Source organism: Leuresthes tenuis, unplaced genomic scaffold, assembly GCF_036924035.1.
Source record: "Leuresthes tenuis unplaced genomic scaffold, fLeuTen1.0.hap1 SCAF_22, whole genome shotgun sequence".
In the NCBI taxonomy this organism is placed as follows: Eukaryota; Metazoa; Chordata; class Actinopteri; order Atheriniformes; family Atherinopsidae; genus Leuresthes; species Leuresthes tenuis.
This window is the reverse complement of record NW_027325376.1, coordinates 28,870,666-28,891,639: the sequence shown is the minus strand read 5'-3', so window position 1 is coordinate 28,891,639 and position 20,974 is coordinate 28,870,666. Positions and strand designations below refer to the sequence as shown.

Below are 20,974 nucleotides of genomic sequence, written 5' to 3'. Positions count from 1 at the left end.
ATGTGTTCCAATGCTACTGCGGTTACAGTGGTTACGTGTGTTCCAATGCTACAGCAGTTACAACGTTACAGTGGTTACAACATGTGTTCCAATGCTACAGCGGTTACAGTGGTTACAAGATGTGTTCCAACGTCACAGCGGTTACAACGTTACAGTGGTTACAACATGTGTTCCAATGCTACAGCGGTTACAACGTTACAGTGGTCACATGTGTTACAACGTCACAGCTGTTACGTTACAGTGGTTACAACATGTGTTCCAACGTCACAGCGGTTACAACGTTACAGTGGTTACAACATGTGTTCCAATGCTACCGCGGTTACAGTGGTTACATTTGTTACAACGTTACAGTGGTTACAACATGCGTTAGAACGTTACAGTGGTTACAACATGTGTTACAACGCTACAGCGGTTACATGTGTTACAACGTTACAGTGGTTACAACATGTGTTACAACGCTACAGCAGTTACAACGTTACAGTGGTTACAACATGTGTTCCAATGCTACCGCGGTTACAGTGGTTACATTTGTTACAACGTTACAGTGGTTACAACATGCGTTAGAACGTTACAGTGGTTACAACATGTGTTACAACGCTACAGCGGTTACATGTGTTACAACGTTACAGTGGTTACAACATGTGTTACAACGCTACAGCAGTTACAACGTTACAGTGGTCACAACATGTGTTCCAACGTTACGGCGGTTACATTACAGTGGTTACAACATGTGTTCCAATGCTACAGCGTTTACAATGTTACAGTGGTTACAAGTGTTAAAACGTCACAGCGGTTACAACGTTACAGTGGTTACAACATTACAGTGGTTACAACATGTGTTACAATGCTACAGTGGTTACGTTACAACATGTGTTCCAATGCTACAACAGGTACAACGTTACAGTGGTTACAACATGTGTTCCAATGCTACAGCGGTTACAACATTACAGTGGTTACAACATGTGTTACAATGCTACAGTGGTTACGTTACAACATGTGTTCCAATGCTACAACAGGTACAACGTTACAGTGGTTACAACATGTGTTCCAATGCTACAGCGGTTACAACGTTACAGTGGTTACATGTGTTACAACATCACAGCTGTTACGTTACAGTGGTTACAACATGTGTTCCAACGTCACAGCGGTTACAACGTTACAGTGGTTACAACATGTGTTCCAATGCTACTGCGGTTACAGTGGTTACGTGTGTTCCAATGCTACAGCAGTTACAACGTTACAGTGGTTACAACATGTGTTCCAATGCTACAGCGGTTACAACGTTACAGTGGTTACATGTGTTACAACGTCACAGCTGTTACGTTACAGTGGTTACAAGATGTGTTCCAACGTCACAGCGGTTACAACGTTACAGTGGTTACAACATGTGTTCCAATGCTACAGCGGTTCCAACGTTACAGTGGTCACATGTGTTACAACGTCACAGCTGTTACGTTACAGTGGTTACAACATGTGTTCCAACGTCACAGCGGTTACAACGTTACAGTGGTTACAACATATGTTCCAATGCTACTGCGGTTACAGTGGTTACAACGTGTTCCAATGCTACAGCGTTTACAATGTCACAGCGGTTACAAGATGTGTTCCAATGCTACTGCGGTTACGTTACAGTGGTTAAAACGTGTTACAACGTCACAGCGGTTACAACGTTACAGTGGTTACAACATGTTTTCCAATGCTACAGCGGTTACGACGTTACAGTGGTTACAACATGTGTTCCAACATCACAGCGGTTACAACGTTACAGTGGTTACAACATGTGTTACAACGTCACAGCGGTTACAAGATGTGTTCCAATGCTACAGCGGTTACAAGATTACAGTGGTTACAACATTACAGTGGTCACAACATGTGTTCCAACGCTACAGTGGTTACAACGTTAGAGTGGTTACAACATGTGTTCCATTTCTACAGCGGTTACTACGTTACAGTGGTTACAACGTTAGTGGTTACAACATGTGTTACAATGCTATAGCGGTTACAACGTCAAAGCGGTTACAACGTTAGTGGCTACAACATGTGTTCCAATGCTACTGCGGTTACAGTGGTTACATGTGTTACAACGTTACAGTGATTACAACGTTGCAGTGGTCACAAAATGTGTTCCAACGCTACAGTGGTCACAACATGTGTTACAATATCACAGCGGTTCCAACGCTACAGCGGTTACGTTACAGTGGTTCCAACGTTAGTAGTCACAACATGTGTTCCAACGTCACAGCGGTTACAACGTTACAGTGGTTACAACATGTGTTACAACACTACAGCGGTTACAACGTTACAGTGGTCACATGTGTTCCAACGTTACAGCGGTTAAAACATGTGTTACAACGTCACAGCGGTTACAACGTTACAGTGGTTACAACATGTGTTCAATGCTACAGCAGTTACAACGTTACAGTGGTTACAACATTTGTTCCAATGCTACAGTGGTTACAACGTTACAGTGGTTACATGTGCTACAACGTCACAGCGGTTACAACGTTACAGTGGTTACAACATGTGTTCCAATGCTACAGCGTTTACAATGTTACAGTGGTTACGAGTGTTAAAACGTCACAGCGGTTACAACGTTACAGTGGTTACAACGTGTGTTCCAATGCTACAGCAGTTACAACGTTACAGCGGTTACAACATGCGTTACAACGCTACAGTGGTCATAACATGTGTTCCAACGTTACAGCGGTTACGTTACAGTGGTTAAAACATGTCACAACGTCATAGCGGTTACAACGTTACAGTGGTTACAATATGTGTTCCAATGCTACAGCAGTTACAACGTTACAGTGGTTACATGTGTTACAACGTCACAGCTGTTACAACATTACAGTGGTTACGACATGTGTTACAACGTCACAGCGGTTACAACGTTACAGTGGTTACAACATGTGTTCTAATGCTACTGCGGTTACAGTGGTTACATGTGTTACAACGTTACAATGGTTACAACGGTTACAATATGTGTTCCAATGCTACAGTGGTTACAACGTTAATGGTTACAACATGTGTTACAATGCTATAGCGGTTACAACGTTACAGTGGTTACAACATGTGTTCCAACTTAACAGCGGTTACAACGTTACAGTGGTCACAACATGTGTTCCAACGCTACAGTGGTTACAACATGTGTTCCAACTTAACAGCGGTTACAACGTTACAGTGCTTACAACGTTACAGTGGTCACAACATGTGTTCCAACGCTACAGTGGTTACAACGTTACAGTGGTTACAACATGTGTTACAACGCTACAGCGGTTACAACGTTACAGTGTTTACAACATGTGTTCCAATGCTACAGCGTTTACAATGTTACAGTGGTTACAAGTGTTAAAACGTGACAGCGGTTACAACGTTACAGTGGTTACAACGTTACAGTGGTCACAACGTGTTCCAACGCTACAGTGGTTAAAACATGTGTTCCAATGCTATAGCGGTTACAACGTTACAGTGGTTACAACGTTACAGTGGTCACATGTGTTCCAGCGCTACAGTGGTTACAACGTTACAGTGGTTACAACGTTACAGTGGTTACAACATGTGTTACAACGCTACAGCGGTTACAACGTTACAGTGTTTACAACATGTGTTCCAATGCTACAGCAGTTACAATGTTACAGTGGTTACATGTGTTACAACGTCACAGCTGTTACAACATTACAGTGGTTACAACATGTGTTACAATGCTACTGCGGTTACAGTGGTTACAACGTTGCAGTGGTTACAACATGTGTTCCAATGCTACAATTGTTACAACGTTAGTGGTTACAACATGTGTTACAATGCTATAGCGGTTACAACGTTACAGTGGTTACAACATGTGTTCCAACGTCAAAGCGGTTACAACGTTACAGTGGTTACAACATGTGTTCCAATTCTATAGTGGTTACAACATGTGTTCTAATGCTACAGTGGTTACAACGTTACAGTGGTTACAACATGTGTTCCAATGCTACAGCAGTTACAACGTTACAGTGGTTACATGTGTTCCAATGGTACCGCGGTTACAGTGGTTACAACATGTGTTACAACGTTACAGTGGTTACAACATGTGTTACAACGCTACAGCGGTTACAACGTTACAGCGGTTACAACCTGTTAAAACGTCACAGCGGTTACAACGTTACAGTTGTTACATGTGTTCCAATGCTACAGCAGTTACAACGTTAAAGTGGTTACAACATGTGTTCCAATGCTACAGCGGTTACAACGTTACAGTGGTTACATGTGTTACAACGTCACAGCGGTTACGTTACAGTGGTTACAACATGTGTTACGTTACAGTGGTTACATGTGCTACAACGTCACAGCGGTTACAACGTCACAGCGGTTACAACGTTACAGTGGTGACAACATGTGTTACAACTTCACAGCGGTTACAAGATGTGTTCCAATGCTATAGCGGTTACAACATTACAGTGGTTACAAGATGTGTTCCAATGCTATAGCGGTTACAACGTTACAGTGGTCACAACATGTGTTCAAACGCTACAGTGGTTACAACGTTACAGTGGTTACAACATGTGTTACAACGCTACAGCGGTTACGTTTCAGTGGTCACAACATGTGTTCCAATGCTACAGCAGTTACAACGTTAGTGGTTAAAACATGTGTTCCAATGCTACAGCGGTTACAACGTTAAAGTGGTTACAACATGTGTTCCAATGCTACAGCGGTTACAACGTTACAGTGGTTGCATGTGTTACAACGTCACAGCTGTTACGTTACAGTGGTTACAACGTTACAGTGGTTACATGTGTTCAAATGCTACCGCGGTTACAGTGGTTACATGTTACAACGTTACAGTGGTTACAACATGTTACAACGCTACAGCGGTTACAAGATGTGTTCCAATGCTACTGCGGTTACGTTACAGTGGTTAAAACGTGTTACAACGTCACGGCGGTTACAACATGTTTTCCAATGCTACAGCGGTTACGACGTTACAGTGGTTACAACATGTGTTCCAACATCACAGCGGTTACAACGTTACATTGGTTACAACATGTGTTACAACGTCACAGCGGTTACAAGATGTGTTCCAATGCTACAGCGGTTACAACATTACAGTGGTTACAACATTACAGTGGTCACAACATGTGTTCCAACGCTACAGTAGTTACAACGTTACAGTGGTTACAACATGTGTTCCAATGCTAAAGCAGTTACAACGTTACAGTTGTTACAACATGTGTTCCAACGTTACAGCGGTTACATGTGTTCCAATGGTACCGCGGTTACAGTGGTTACAACATGTGTTACAACGTTACAGTGGTCACAACATGTGTTCCAACGTTACAGCGGGTACGTTACAGTGGTTAAAACGTGTTAAAACGTCACAGCGGTTACAACATGTGTTCCAATGCTACAGCGTTTACAATGTTACAGTGGTTACAAGTGTTCAAACGTCACAGCGGTTGCAACGTTTCAGTGGTCACAACATGTGTTCCAATACTACAGCAGTTACAACGTTACAGTGGTTAAAACATGTGTTCCAATGCTACAGCGGTTACAACGTTTCAGTGGTCACAACATGTGTTCCAATGCTACAGCAGTTACGTTTCAGTGGTCACAACATGTGTTCCAATGCTACAGCAGTTACAACGTTACAGTGGTTAAAACATGTGTTCCAATGCTACAGCGGTTACAACGTTACAGTGGTTACATGTGTTACAACGTCACAGCTGTTACGTTACAGTGGTTACAACATGTGTTCCAACGTCACAGCGGTTACAACGTTACAGTGGTTACAACATGTGTTCAAATGCTACCGTGGTTACAGTGGTTACATGTTACAACGTTACAGTGGTTACAACATGTTACAACGCTACAGTGGTTACAACGTCACAGCGGTTACAAGATGTGTTCCAATGCTACTGCGGTTACGTTACAGTGGTTAAAACGTGTTACAACGTCACAGCGGTTACAACGTTACAGTGGTTACAACATGTTTTCCAATGCTACAGCGGATACGACGTTACAGTGGTTACAACATGTGTTCCAACATCACAGAGGTTACAACCTTACAGTGGTTACAACATGTGTTACAACGTCACAGCGGTTACAAGATGTTCCAATGCTACAGCGGTTAAAACATTACAGTGGTTACAAAATTACAGTGGTCACAACATGTGTTCCAACGCTACAGTGGTTACAACGTTACAGTGGTTACAACGTTACAGTGGTTACAACATGTGTTCCAATGCTAAAGCAGTTACAACGTTACAGTTGTAACCACTAACGTAACCGCTGTAGCGTTGGAACACATGTTGTAACATGTTTTACAACGTCACAGCTGTTACGTTACAGTGGTTACAACATGTGTTCCAACGTCACAGCGGTTACAACGTTACAGCGGTTACATGTGTTCCAATGGTACCGCGGTTACAGTGGTTACAACATGTTACAACGCTACAGCGGTTACAACGTTACAGTGGTCACAACATGTGTTCCAACGTTACAGCGTTTACAACATGTGTTCCAATGCTACAGCGTTTACAATGTTACAGTGGTTACAAGTGTTAAAACGTCACAGCGGTTGCAACGTTTCAGTGGTCACAACATGTGTTCCAATGCTACAGCAGTTACAACGTTACAGTGGTTAAAACATGTGTTCCAATGCTACAGCGGTTACAACGTTTCAGTGGTCACAACATGTGTTCCAATGCTACAGCAGTTACAACGTTACAGTGGTTAAAACATATGTTCCAATGCTACAGCGGTTACAACGTTACAGTGGTTACATGTGTTACAACGTCACAGCTGTTACGTTACAGTGGTTACAACATGTGTTCCAACGTCACAGCGGTTACAACGTTAGTGGTTACAACATGTGTTCAAATGCTACCGCGGTTACAGTGGTTACATGTTACAACGTTACAGTGGTTACAACATGCGTTACAACGTTACAGTGGTTACAACATGCGTTACAACGCTACATCGGTTACATGTGTTACAACGTTACAGTGGTTACAACATGTGTTACAACGCTACAGCGGTTACAACGTTACAGTGGTCACAACATGTGTTCCAACGTTACGGCGGTTACATTACAGTGGTTACAACATGTGTTCCAATGCTACAGCGTTTACAATGTCACAGCGGTTACAAGATGTGTTCCAATGCTACTGCGGTTACGTTACAGTGGTTAAAACGTGTTACAACGTCACAGCGGTTACAACGTTACAGTGGTTACAACATGTTTTCCAATGCTACAGCGGTTACGACGTTACAGTGGTTACAACATGTGTTCCAACATCACAGCGGTTACAACGTTACAGTGGTTACAACATGTGTTACAACGTCACAGCGGTTACAAGATGTGTTCCAATGCTACAGCGGTTACAAGATTACAGTGGTTACAACATTACAGTGGTCACAACATGTGTTCCAACGCTACAGTGGTTACAACGTTACAGTGGTTACGTTACAGTGGTTACAACATGTGTTCCAATGCTAAAGCAGTTACAACGTTACAGTTGTTACAACATGTGTTTCAACGCTACAGCGGTTACGTTAGTGGTTACATGTGTTACAACGTCACAGCTGTTACGTTACAGTGGTTACAAGATGTGTTCCAACGTCACAGCGGTTACAACGTTACAGTGGTTACAACATGTGTTCCAACGTCACAGCGGTTACAACGTTACAGTGGTTACAAGATGTGTTCCAATGCTACAGCGGTTACAACGTTACAGTGGTTACATGTGTTACAACGTCACAGCTGTTACGTTACAGTGGTTACAACATGTGTTCCAACGTCACAGCGGTTACAACGGTACAGTGGTTACAACATGTGTTCCAACGTCACAGCGGTTACAGTGGTTACAACATGTGTTCCAACGTCACAGCGGTTACAACGGTACAGTGGTTACAACATGTGTTCAAATGCTACCGCGGTTACAGTGGTTACATATTACAACGTTACAGTGGTTACAACATGTTACAACGCTACAGCGGTTACAACGTCACAGCGGTTACAAGATGTGTTCCAATGCTACTGCGGTTACGTTACAGTGGTTAAAACGTGTTACAACGTCACAGCGGTTACATGTTTTCCAATGCTACAGCGGTTACGACGTTACAGTGGTTACAACATGTGTTCCAACATCACAGCGGTTACAACGTTACAGTGGTTACAACATGTGTTACAACGTCACAGCGGTTACAAGATGTGTTCCAATGCTACAGCGGTTACAACATTACAGTGGTTACAACATGTGTTACAATGCTACAGCGGTTACGTTACAACATGTGTTCCAATGCTACAGCAGGTACAACGTTACAGTGGTTACAACCTGTGTTCCAATGCTACAGCGGTTACAACGTTACAGTGGTCACATGTGTTACAACGTCACAGCTGTTACGTTACAGTGGTTACAACATGTGTTCCAACGTCACAGCGGTTACAACGTTACAGTGGTTACAACATGTGTTCCAATGCTACTGCGGTTACAGTGGTTACGTGTGTTCCAATGCTACAGCAGTTACAACGTTACAGTGGTTACAACATGTGTTCCAATGCTACAGCGGTTACAACGTTACAGTGGTTACATGTGTTACAACGTCACAGCTGTTACGTTACAGTGGTTACAACATGTGTTCCAACGTCACAGCGGTTACAACGTTACAGTGGTTACAACATGTGTTCCAATGCTACCGCGGTTACAGTGGTTACATTTGTTACAACGTTACAGTGGTTACAACATGCGTTACAACGTTACAGTGGTTACAACATGTGTTACAACGCTACAGCGGTTACAACGTTACAGTGATCACAACATGTGTTCCAACGTTACGGCGGTTACATTACAGTGGTTACAACATGTGTTCCAATGCTACAGCGTTTACAATGTTACAGTGGTTACAAGTGTTAAAACGTCACAGCGGTTACAATGTTACAGTGGTTACAAGTGTTAAAACGTCACAGCGGTTACAACGTTACAGTGGTTACAACATTACAGTGGTCACAACATGTGTTCCAACGCTACAGTGGTTACAACATTACAGTGGTTACAACATGTGTTACAATGCTACAGCGGTTACGTTACAACATGTGTTCCAATGCTACAACAGGTACAACGTTACAGTGGTTACAACATGTGTTCCAATGCTACAGCGGTTACAACGTTACAGTGGTTACATGTGTTACAACATCACAGCTGTTACGTTACAGTGGTTACAACATGTGTTCCAACGTCACAGCGGTTACAACGTTACAGTGGTTACAACATGTGTTCCAATGCTACTGCGGTTACAGTGGTTACGTGTGTTCCAATGCTACAGCAGTTACAACGTTACAGTGGTTACAACATGTGTTCCAATGCTACAGCGGTTACAACGTTACAGTGGTTACATGTGTTACAACGTCACAGCTGTTACGTTACAGTGGTTACAAGATGTGTTCCAACGTCACAGCGGTTACAACGTTACAGTGGTTACAACATGTGTTCCAATGCTACAGCGGTTACAACGTTACAGTGGTCACATGTGTTACAACGTCACAGCTGTTACGTTACAGTGGTTACAACATGTGTTCCAACGTCACAGCGGTTACAACGTTACAGTGGTTACAACATGTGTTCCAATGCTACTGCGGTTACAGTGGTTACGTGTGTTCCAATGCTACAGCAGTTACAACGTTACAGTGGTTACAACATGTGTTCCAATGCTACAGCGGTTACAGTGGTTACATGTGTTACAACGTCACAGCTGTTACGTTACAGTGGTTACAACATGTGTTCCAACGTCACAGCGGTTACAACGTTACAGTGGTTACAACATGTGTTCCAATGCTACCGCGGTTACAGTGGTTACATTTGTTACAACGTTACAGTGGTTACAACATGCGTTACAACGTTACAGTGGTTACAACATGTGTTACAACGCTACAGCGGTTACATGTGTTACAACGTTACAGTGGTTACAACATGCGTTACAACGCTACAGTGGTTACAACATGTGTTACAACGCTACAGCGGTTACATGTGTTACAACGTTACAGTGGTCACAACATGTGTTCCAACGTTACGGCGGTTACATTACAGTGGTTACAACATGTGTTCCAATGCTACAGCGTTTACAATGTCACAGCGGTTACCAGATGTGTTCCAATGCTACTGCGGTTACGTTACAGTGGTTAAACCGTGTTACAACGTCACAGCGGTTACAACGTTACAGTGGTTACAACATGTTTTCCAATGCTACAGCGGTTACGACGTTACAGTGGTTACAACATGTGTTCCAACATCACAGCGGTTACAACGTTACAGTGGTTACAACATGTGTTACAACGTCACAGCGGTTACAAGATGTGTTCCAATGCTACAGCGGTTACAAGATTACAGTGGTTACAACATTACAGTGGTCACAACATGTGTTCCAACGCTAAAGTGGTTACAACGTTACAGTGGTTACGTTAGTGGTTACAACATGTGTGCCAATGCTAAAGCAGTTACAACGTTACAGTTGTTACAACATGTGTTTCAACGCTACAGCGGTTACGTTAGTGGTTACATGTGTTACAACGTCAAAGCTGTTACGTTACAGTGGTTACAAGATGTGTTCCAACGTCACAGCGGTTACAACGTTACAGTGGTTACAACATGTGTTCCAACGTCACAGCGGTTACAACGTTACAGTGGTTACAACATGTGTTCCAACGTCACAGCGGTTACAACGTTACAGTGGTTACATGTGTTCCAATGGTACCGCGGTTACAGTGGTTACAACGCTACAGTGGTCACAACATGTGTTCCAACGTTACAGCGGTTACAACATGTGTTCCAATGCTACAGCGTTTACAATGTTACAGTGGTTACAAGTGTTAAAACGTCACAGCGGTTGCAACGTTTCAGTGGTCACAACATGTGTTCCAATGCTACAGCAGTTACAACGTTACAGTGGTTAAAACATGTGTTCCAATGCTACAGCAGTTACAACGTTACAGTGGTTAAAACATGTGTTCCAACGTCACAGCGGTTACAACGGTACAGTGGTTACAACATGCGTTCAAATGCTACCGCGGTTACAGTGGTTACATATTACAACGTTACAGTGGTTACAACATGTTACAACGCTACAGCGGTTACAACGTCACAGCGGTTACAAGATGTGTTCCAATGCTACTGCGGTTACGTTACAGTGGTTAAAACGTGTTACAACGTCACAGCGGTTACAACATGTTTTCCATTGCTACAGCGGTTACGACGTTACAGTGGTTACAACATGTGTTCCAACATCACAGCGGTTACAACGTTACAGTGGTTACAACATGTGTTACAACGTCACAGCGGTTACAAGATGTGTTCCAATGCTACAGCGGTTACAACATTACAGTGGTTACAACAATACAGTGGTTACAACATGTGTTACAATGCTACAGCGGTTACGTTACAACATGTGTTCCAATGCTACAGCAGGTACAACGTTACAGTGGTTACAACCTGTGTTCCATTGCTACAGTGGTTACAACGTTACAGTGGTCACATGTGTTACAACGTCACAGCTGTTACGTTACAGTGGTTACAACATGTGTTCCAACGTCACAGCGGTTACAACGTTACAGTGGTTACAACATGTGTTCCAATGCTACTGCGGTTACAGTGGTTACGTGTGTTCCAATGCTACAGCAGTTACAACGTTACAGTGGTTACAACATGTGTTCCAATGCTACAGCGGTTACAACGTTACAGTGGTTACATGTGTTACAACGTCACAGCTGTTACATTACAGTGGTTACAACATGTGTTCCAACGTCACAGCGGTTACAACGGTACAGTGGTTACAACATGCGTTCAAATGCTACCGCGGTTACAGTGGTTACATATTACAACGTTACAGTGGTTACAACATGTTACAACGCTACAGCGGTTACAACGTCACAGCGGTTACAAGATGTGTTCCAATGCTACTGCGGTTACGTTACAGTGGTTAAAACGTGTTACAACGTCACAGCGGTTACAACATGTTTTCCATTGCTACAGCGGTTACGACGTTACAGTGGTTACAACATGTGTTCCAACATCACAGCGGTTACAACGTTACAGTGGTTACAACATGTGTTACAACGTCACAGCGGTTACAAGATGTGTTCCAATGCTACAGCGGTTACAACATTACAGTGGTTACAACATTACAGTGGTTACAACATGTGTTACAATGCTACAGCGGTTACGTTACAACATGTGTTCCAATGCTACAGCAGGTACAACGTTACAGTGGTTACAACCTGTGTTCCATTGCTACAGTGGTTACAACGTTACAGTGGTCACATGTGTTACAACGTCACAGCTGTTACGTTACAGTGGTTACAACATGTGTTCCAACGTCACAGCGGTTACAACGTTACAGTGGTTACAACATGTGTTCCAATGCTACTGCGGTTACAGTGGTTACGTGTGTTCCAATGCTACAGCAGTTACAACGTTACAGTGGTTACAACATGTGTTCCAATGCTACAGCGGTTACAACGTTACAGTGGTTACATGTGTTACAACGTCACAGCTGTTACATTACAGTGGTTACAACATGTGTTCCAACGTCACAGCGGTTACAACGTTACAGTGGTTACAACATGTGTTCCAATGCTACCGCGGTTACAGTGGTTACATTTGTTACAACGTTACAGTGGTTACAACATGCGTTACAACGTTACAGTGGTTACAACATGTGTTACAACGCTACAGCGGTTACATGTGTTACAACGTTACAGTGGTTACAACATGTGTTACAACGCTACAGCGGTTACAACGTTACAGTGGTCACAACATGTGTTCCAACGTTACGGCGGTTACAATACAGTGGTTACAACATGTGTTCCAATGCTACAGCGTTTACAATGTTACAGTGGTTACAAGTGTTAAAACGTCACAGCGGTTACAACGTTACAGTGGTTACAACATTACAGTGGTCACAACATGTGTTCCAACGCTACAGTGGTTACAACATTACAGTGGTTACAACATGTGTTACAATGCTACAGCGGTTACGTTACAACATGTGTTCCAATGCTACAACAGGTACAACGTTACAGTGGTTACAACATGTGTTCCAATGCTACAGCGGTTACAACGTTACAGTGGTTACATGTGTTACAACATCACAGCTGTTACGTTACAGTGGCTACAACATGTGTTCCAACGTCACAGCGGTTACAACGTTACAGTGGTTACAACATGTGTTCCAATGCTACTGCGGTTACAGTGGTTACGTGTGTTCCAATGCTACAGCAGTTACAACGTTACAGTGGTTACAACATGTGTTCCAATGCTACAGCGGTTACAGTGGTTACAAGATGTGTTCCAACGTCACAGCGGTTACAACGTTACAGTGGTTACAACATGTGTTCCAATGCTACAGCGGTTACAACGTTACAGTGGTCACATGTGTTACAACGTCACAGCTGTTACGTTACAGTGGTTACAACATGTGTTCCAACGTCACAGCGGTTACAACGTTACAGTGGTTACAACATGTGTTCCAATGCTACCGCGGTTACAGTGGTTACATTTGTTACAACGTTACAGTGGTTACAACATGCGTTAGAACGTTACAGTGGTTACAACATGTGTTACAACGCTACAGCGGTTACATGTGTTACAACGTTACAGTGGTTACAACATGTGTTACAACGCTACAGCAGTTACAACGTTACAGTGGTCACAACATGTGTTCCAACGTTACGGCGGTTACATTACAGTGGTTACAACATGTGTTCCAATGCTACAGCGTTTACAATGTTACAGTGGTTACAAGTGTTAAAACGTCACAGCGGTTACAACGTTACAGTGGTTACAACATTACAGTGGTTACAACATGTGTTACAATGCTACAGTGGTTACGTTACAACATGTGTTCCAATGCTACAACAGGTACAACGTTACAGTGGTTACAACATGTGTTCCAATGCTACAGCGGTTACAACATTACAGTGGTTACAACATGTGTTACAATGCTACAGTGGTTACGTTACAACATGTGTTCCAATGCTACAACAGGTACAACGTTACAGTGGTTACAACATGTGTTCCAATGCTACAGCGGTTACAACGTTACAGTGGTTACATGTGTTACAACATCACAGCTGTTACGTTACAGTGGTTACAACATGTGTTCCAACGTCACAGCGGTTACAACGTTACAGTGGTTACAACATGTGTTCCAATGCTACTGCGGTTACAGTGGTTACGTGTGTTCCAATGCTACAGCAGTTACAACGTTACAGTGGTTACAACATGTGTTCCAATGCTACAGCGGTTACAACGTTACAGTGGTTACATGTGTTACAACGTCACAGCTGTTACGTTACAGTGGTTACAAGATGTGTTCCAACGTCACAGCGGTTACAACGTTACAGTGGTTACAACATGTGTTCCAATGCTACAGCGGTTACAACGTTACAGTGGTCACATGTGTTACAACGTCACAGCTGTTACGTTACAGTGGTTACAACATGTGTTCCAACGTCACAGCGGTTACAACGTTACAGTGGTTACAACATATGTTCCAATGCTACTGCGGTTACAGTGGTTACGTGTGTTCCAATGCTACAGCAGTTACAACGTTACAGTGGTTACAACATGTGTTCCAATGCTACAGCGGTTACAACGTTACAGTGGTTACATGTGTTACAACGTCACAGCTGTTACGTTACAGTGGTTACAAGATGTGTTCCAACGTCACAACGGTTACAACGTTACAGTGGTTACAACATGTGTTCCAATGCTACCGCGGTTACAGTGGTTACATTTGTTACAACGTTACAGTTGTTACAACATGCGTTACAACGTTACAGTGGTTACACCATGTGTTACAACGCTACAGCGGTTACATGTGTTACAACGTTACAGTGGTTACAACATGTGTTACAACGCTACAGCGGTTACAACGTTACAGTGGTCACAACATGTGTTCCAACGTTACGGCGGTTACATTACAGTGGTTACAACATGTGTTCCAATGCTACAGCGTTTACAATGTTACAGTGGTTACAAGTGTTAAAACGTCACAGCGGTTACAACGTTACAGTGGTTACAACATTACAGTGGTCACAACATGTGTTCCAACGCTACAGTGGTTACAACATTACAGTGGTTACAACATGTGTTCCAATGCTACAGCAGGTACAACGTTACAGTGGTTACAACATGTGTTCCAATGCTACAGCGGTTACAACGTTACAGTGGTTACATGTGTTACAACATCACAGCTGTTACGTTACAGTGGTTACAACATGTGTTCCAACGTCACAGCGGTTACAACGTTACAGTGGTTACAACATGTGTTCCAATGCTACTGCGGTTACAGTGGTTACGTGTGTTCCAATGCTACAGCAGTTACAACGTTACAGTGGTTACAACATGTGTTCCAACGTCACAGCGGTTACAACGTTACAGTGGTTACATGTGTTACAACGTCACAGCTGTTACGTTACAGTGGTTACAAGATGTGTTCCAACGTCACAGCGGTTACAACGTTACAGTGGTTACAACATGTGTTCCAATGCTACCGTGGTTACATTTGTTACGTTACAGTGCTTACAACATGCGTTACAACGTTACAATGGTTACAACATGTGTTACAACGCTACAGCGGTTGCATGTGTTACAACGCTACAGCGGTTGCATGTGTTACAACGCTACAGCGGTTGCATGTGTTACAACGCTACAGCGGTTGCATGTGTTACAACGCTACAGCGGTTGCATGTGTTACAACGCTACAGCGGTTGCATGTGTTACAACGTTACAGTGGTTACAACATGTGTTACAACGCTACAGCGGTTACAACGTTACCATGGTCACAACATGTGTTCCAACGTTACGGCGGTTACGACGTTACAGTGGTTACAACATGTGTTACAACGTCACAGCGGTTACAAGATGTGTTCCAATGCTACAGCGGTTACAACATTACAGTGGTTACAACATGTGTTCCAATGCTACAGCGTTTACAATGTTACAGTGGTAACAAGTGTTAAAACGTCACAGCGGTTACAACGTTGCAGGGGTTACAACATTACAGTGGTCACAACATGTGTTCCAACGCTACAGTGGTTACAACGTTACAGTGGTTACAACATGTGTTACAATGCTACAGCGGTTACGTTACAACATGTGTTCCAATGCTACAGCAGGTACAACGTTACAGTGGTTACAACATGTGTTCCAATGCTACAGCGGTTACAACGTTACAGTGGTTACATGTGTTACAAAGTCACAGCTGTTACGTTACAGTGGTTACAACGTGTTCCAACGTCACAGCGGTTACAACGTTACAGTGGTTACAACATGTGTTCCAATGCTACTGCGGTTACAGTGGTTACGTGTGTTCCAATGCTACAGCAGTTACAACGTTACAGTGGTTACAACATGTGTTCCAATGCTACAGCGGTTACAACGTTACAGTGGTTACATGTGTTGCAACGTCACAGCTGTTACGTTACAGTGGTTACAACATGTGTTCCAATGCTACCGCGGTTACAGTGGTTACATTTGTTACAACGTTACAGTGGTTACAACATGCGTTACAACGTTACAGTGGTTACAACATGCGTTACAACGTTACAGTGGTTACAACATGTGTTACAACGCTACAGCGGTTACATGTGTTACAACGTTACAGTGGTTACAACATGTGTTCCAACGTTACAGCGGTTACATTACAGTGGTTACAACATGTGTTCCAATGCTACAGCGGTTACAACGTTACAGTGGTTACATGTGTTAAAACGTCACAGTGGTTACAACATTACAGTGGCTACAACACGTGTTATAAAGTCGCCGTGGTCACATATGTTACAACATTGCAGTGGTTGTAATGTTACAGCTCTACTTTTTCCATTATATATTTAAACATGACTGTCAAAAGCAACATAAAAATTATTTGACACACGAGAAAACTGTAGAAACATAAGGCAGAACCCATGAACAAGACCTTATAGATGCATAGAAGTTCAGTATTACAGATACATGAGGGTTCATTTAATTATTTTTTCTGCAATACTATGCTTCAACCTGACAGGCCTCTCCTTCTCTCCATGTTTTAGGTGTATCAGTGTGTCTCAGCCCCAGCAGACTCTAGGATGGCAAGAGAAACACTGGCAGAGCTGAGGGAAGGACTCTCTGCTCAGACAGACGCACACAGAGAGGCTGCTGACAGTGGAAGGAAGAGCCTGAAGCTACATAAAGCTGAAAGCCAATCATCAGCGAGGCACAGCTCTTCCAGCCAATCAGGGGATGTGTTGGAATTCTGCCCCCCACTTAATCCCTTCATGGTGCCACTGAAACTGTTAATGCGCAGATAGGTACAGCTGATAGGGAATGAAAGAAATGTGCAGTGTTACTTCAGCCCCTCTGTGTCCGCACTATATAAATGTACATTGTTGTTGTGTGAATTCTAAAGCTCAGCCATAGTGTTTGTTTGAAGTTTCATGGCTGGCTGTCAAAATCTTGTTCTCTTCCACAGTCCTTCAAGTATTTGATATTGTCATAAAATGTTTTCTTGCATTTACCTCCCTTGTTTGCTTATTCTTTGACCACAAGTTGAGACGGTTTTATTTTGGTTTAAGTTGTTTGCTTCTTAAAGAAAAAATAATTAAAGTGAAACAGAGCTTTTGAGAAGTTTAGCATATTCTGTTAAATTAAAGGACTTCTGCAACTAACTGAGTTTCATATTTGACAGATTATGTATGACTGTCATGGCTCCCTGCATTGGGATGTTGTGTTGCTAAGATCTGCTTGTTTTACTCGGGCAGACTTTCTGAAATCACATGTAAGTGCTGCTGTTAATCTCCCACCAAACAACTCAGCTCAGAGCCGAGCATATCTTTCTTTGTATCACCTTAAGTTTTTCTTTTTTCTTTTCTTTTTTTTTGTTTGCCGTTTGTTTTGAAAGGTACTGTATTGGATGCTGTGTGTTTAAATGAAAGAACAGTGTGAGCTTTAAACTAACCAAACTAATGCCCAGAGTAAGACCTCAGGTCGATCTGTCAATGTTTTTTAATTTGAAGAAATGAAGGTCATTGGAAACAAAGTAAAAATAATCTTGGTTAATGTTGGTGGGCTCCTGAATCGAATTAAACTGTTTAGGTTCTAAGATTCTAAGCAAAATGAAAGAAGAACAAGCTCATATAATGAATATATCTGAAGGAAAATCATTTGCATGTTATTGATTGTATGTAGATTATATAGATAAACATGCTCAACTAAGGAGAATGAGCTGAAAAAATCTTTTTATTTTCATATAAATATTGAAAATAAATTCTCATTTATTTACTTCCTGTTATGTAGGGGAGATCAAATTATACAGTTAAAACCAAAGCTGGACTCTGCATGTGGAAAAACCATGGAACAAAGCCTCTACATAAGAAAGTTGACACACTCTCCAAAGGGATCAGCCCAACAGATGTGTGAAAAGAGATTGTACTAATAAGGGGTTATTAGCTTTATAAAAGAATAGATTATCTGATAACATTTGGGAAAGACAAAGATCTGCGGAACTGTTACAATGGATGTTGTGACCACACACCTGAGAGACACTTACACACAAGTTTTGACAGAAAAGGCTTTGGAAGAAGTGTTGTGGTTTTGATCCCAAATTGAATGATAAACTTGCAGATGTTTAACAAAGTAAAAGGACTGTGCTTGTATAGAACTTTTATATATTATTGAAATGCCTCGAGATGACAATTGTTGTAATTTGGCGCTATATAAATGAAATTGAATTGAATTGTTTCCATGGCTCTTTGCCATGGCAGGGGATCTTGGCGGCTCTATTGTCGGAAATCCAGACTCTTTATGCCCGCGGCTGACCTTCAAAAGCGGTGCAACTTCTTCACTAAGACCTGAGCAAACTGCAAACTGGCCACTGGACGTAAATGTTGCTCGATCTGTCTCGCTCCCATGTCCGTGTGAGTTGGAAATTTACTGTTTTCCTAATGCGTTTTCTCTGATGAACCACACAGGTGCCATACGAGGTAATATTTATTCTTGTAAGGGTTCGACAGTATTGAGCATTAAGCGGAAATGTTTTGTCTTTATGCTTCTTCTGCTGACTGGTATTCACCCAAATCCTGGTCCCCCAGTTACATGTAGCACGCCATCTGATTTTAAAAATATGTCTGGTTTGCATATCACACATGTAAATGCTCGCAGTCTGCTTTCTAACATGAAAATGGATATGCTAAAAATTTGGGTTGAGTCGACCGGTGCAGATGTAATTGTCATCTCTGAGACCTGGCTCTCAACATATGTTTTGGACAAAAATGTATCAATTGGCGATCTATGTCAGATCCAGTCTTGCCACACAGGTCTTGCTTTCCAAGTCTTTTGTTCAAAACAGTTTGAATTCTTAGCTTTAAGTATTGTCTTGTCTGGTGGTCAACACCTAACTCTTGTTGGTTGCTATAGGCCCCCTTCCACTAATGCAGAGGCATTATCCTCTTTAATGCAGCTGTTGGCTCAACTGAAATTCAAGGAAATTGTTCTGGTAGGTGATTTTAATTGGGACTGGCTTTTACAAGTATCTGATCCTTTTAAGGCCCAGTGTCTGGCTCTTAACCTCACTCAAATTATTGAAAACCCCACTCGTCTTGACCCAAAATGCCTAAGCAAATCTTCTCTTATCGATCTTTTAATAACTAACATGCCACATAAATATTCTGCCACAGCAGTTTTTGCTAATGATCTGAGTGATCATTGTGTGATCGGTGCAGTTGGAGACATTAAAATCCCTCGCACTAATTCAATTCAATTCAATTTTATTTATATAGCGCCAGATTACAACAATTGTCATCTCAAGGCACTTAAGTAATATAGTCCAATTCAAGCCAATTGGAATTCATTTCATTGTAATCATAATCTAATTCATTCATATAGAGCCAAATCAAAAATTAATATCTTAGCTAAGGAAACCAACAGATTGCACCGAGACTTGTCTTCAGTCCAATCTCCCGTCCTGAGCGTGCCTGTGGCGACTGTGGAAAGGAACGACTCCCTTTTAACAGGAAAAAACCTCTGGCAGAACCAGAACCAGGAAGGGTGGCCATCCGCCTCGACCAGCTGGGGTTTGAGAAAAGAAAAGAGGGAAAAGAGGGGGGAAAAACACCATAACGCCATTCAAAGGATATCTGTTGGAACAGGGAAACGCAAGTTAATAACCACAATAATGTCACATGTACATAAAATCATTTGAGAAATTAAACGGGGAGGAAAAAAGAGCAAAGTGAGGAAAGGTGTGACAGAAGAGGTCCCCCAGCAGTCTAAGCCTATAGCAGCTTAACTATGGGATGTTTCAGGATCACCTGAGCCATCCCTAACTATAAGCTTTATCAAAAAGGAAAGTTTTAAGCCTAATCTTAAAAGTGGAAAGGGTGTCTGCTTCCTGGGCATTTACTGGCAGCTGGTTCCACAAGAGAGGGGCCTGATAATTGAAGGCTCTACCTCCCATTCTACTTTTAGAATCTCTGGGAACAACAAGTAAACCTGCTGTTTGGGAGCGAAGTGCTCTGTTAGGAAAATATCTTACAATGAGATCTTTAAGATATGATGGAGCTCGGTCATTAAGAGCTTTATATGTGAGGAGAAGAATCTTAAATTCTATTCTCCTGTTAGTTCTCATCAGAACTCTGGCTGCAGCATTTTGGATCAGCTGGAGGCTTTTCAGAGAATATGTGGGACAGCCCAATAATAAGGAATTACAGTAGTCCAATCTTGAAGTAACAAATGCATGAACTAGTTTCTCTGCATCACCCTGAGACAGGATGTTCCTGATTTTAGCAATATTACGAAGGTGAAATAAGGCAGTCCTAGAAACCAGTTTTATATGTGCGTCAAATGATAAATTCTGGTCAAAAATAACTCCAAGGTTCCTCACTGTAGAACTAGAAGCCAAGGAAATACCATCTAGAGTAACTATATAACTAGACAATTTCTCCCTGAAGCACTCAGGTCCAAAGAGT

At 42.3% G+C, this 20,974-nt stretch overlaps 1 protein-coding gene across 3 annotated transcripts in view; it reads left to right on the top strand.

Annotated features, from left to right (window-relative positions):
• snapc2 (small nuclear RNA activating complex, polypeptide 2) overlaps positions 1–17,584 on the top strand; it is a 58,521-nt gene extending 40,937 nt beyond the window's left edge. For all 3 annotated transcript variants that reach the window (XM_072376585.1, XM_072376584.1, XM_072376583.1), the window contains one exon: positions 17,063–17,584. In XM_072376585.1, coding sequence (XP_072232686.1) covers positions 17,063–17,320 — 258 coding nt within the window. In that variant the 3' untranslated portion in view covers positions 17,321–17,584. The remainder of the gene's footprint in view (positions 1–17,062) is intronic.
• Positions 17,585–20,974: the final 3,390 nt, after the last annotated feature.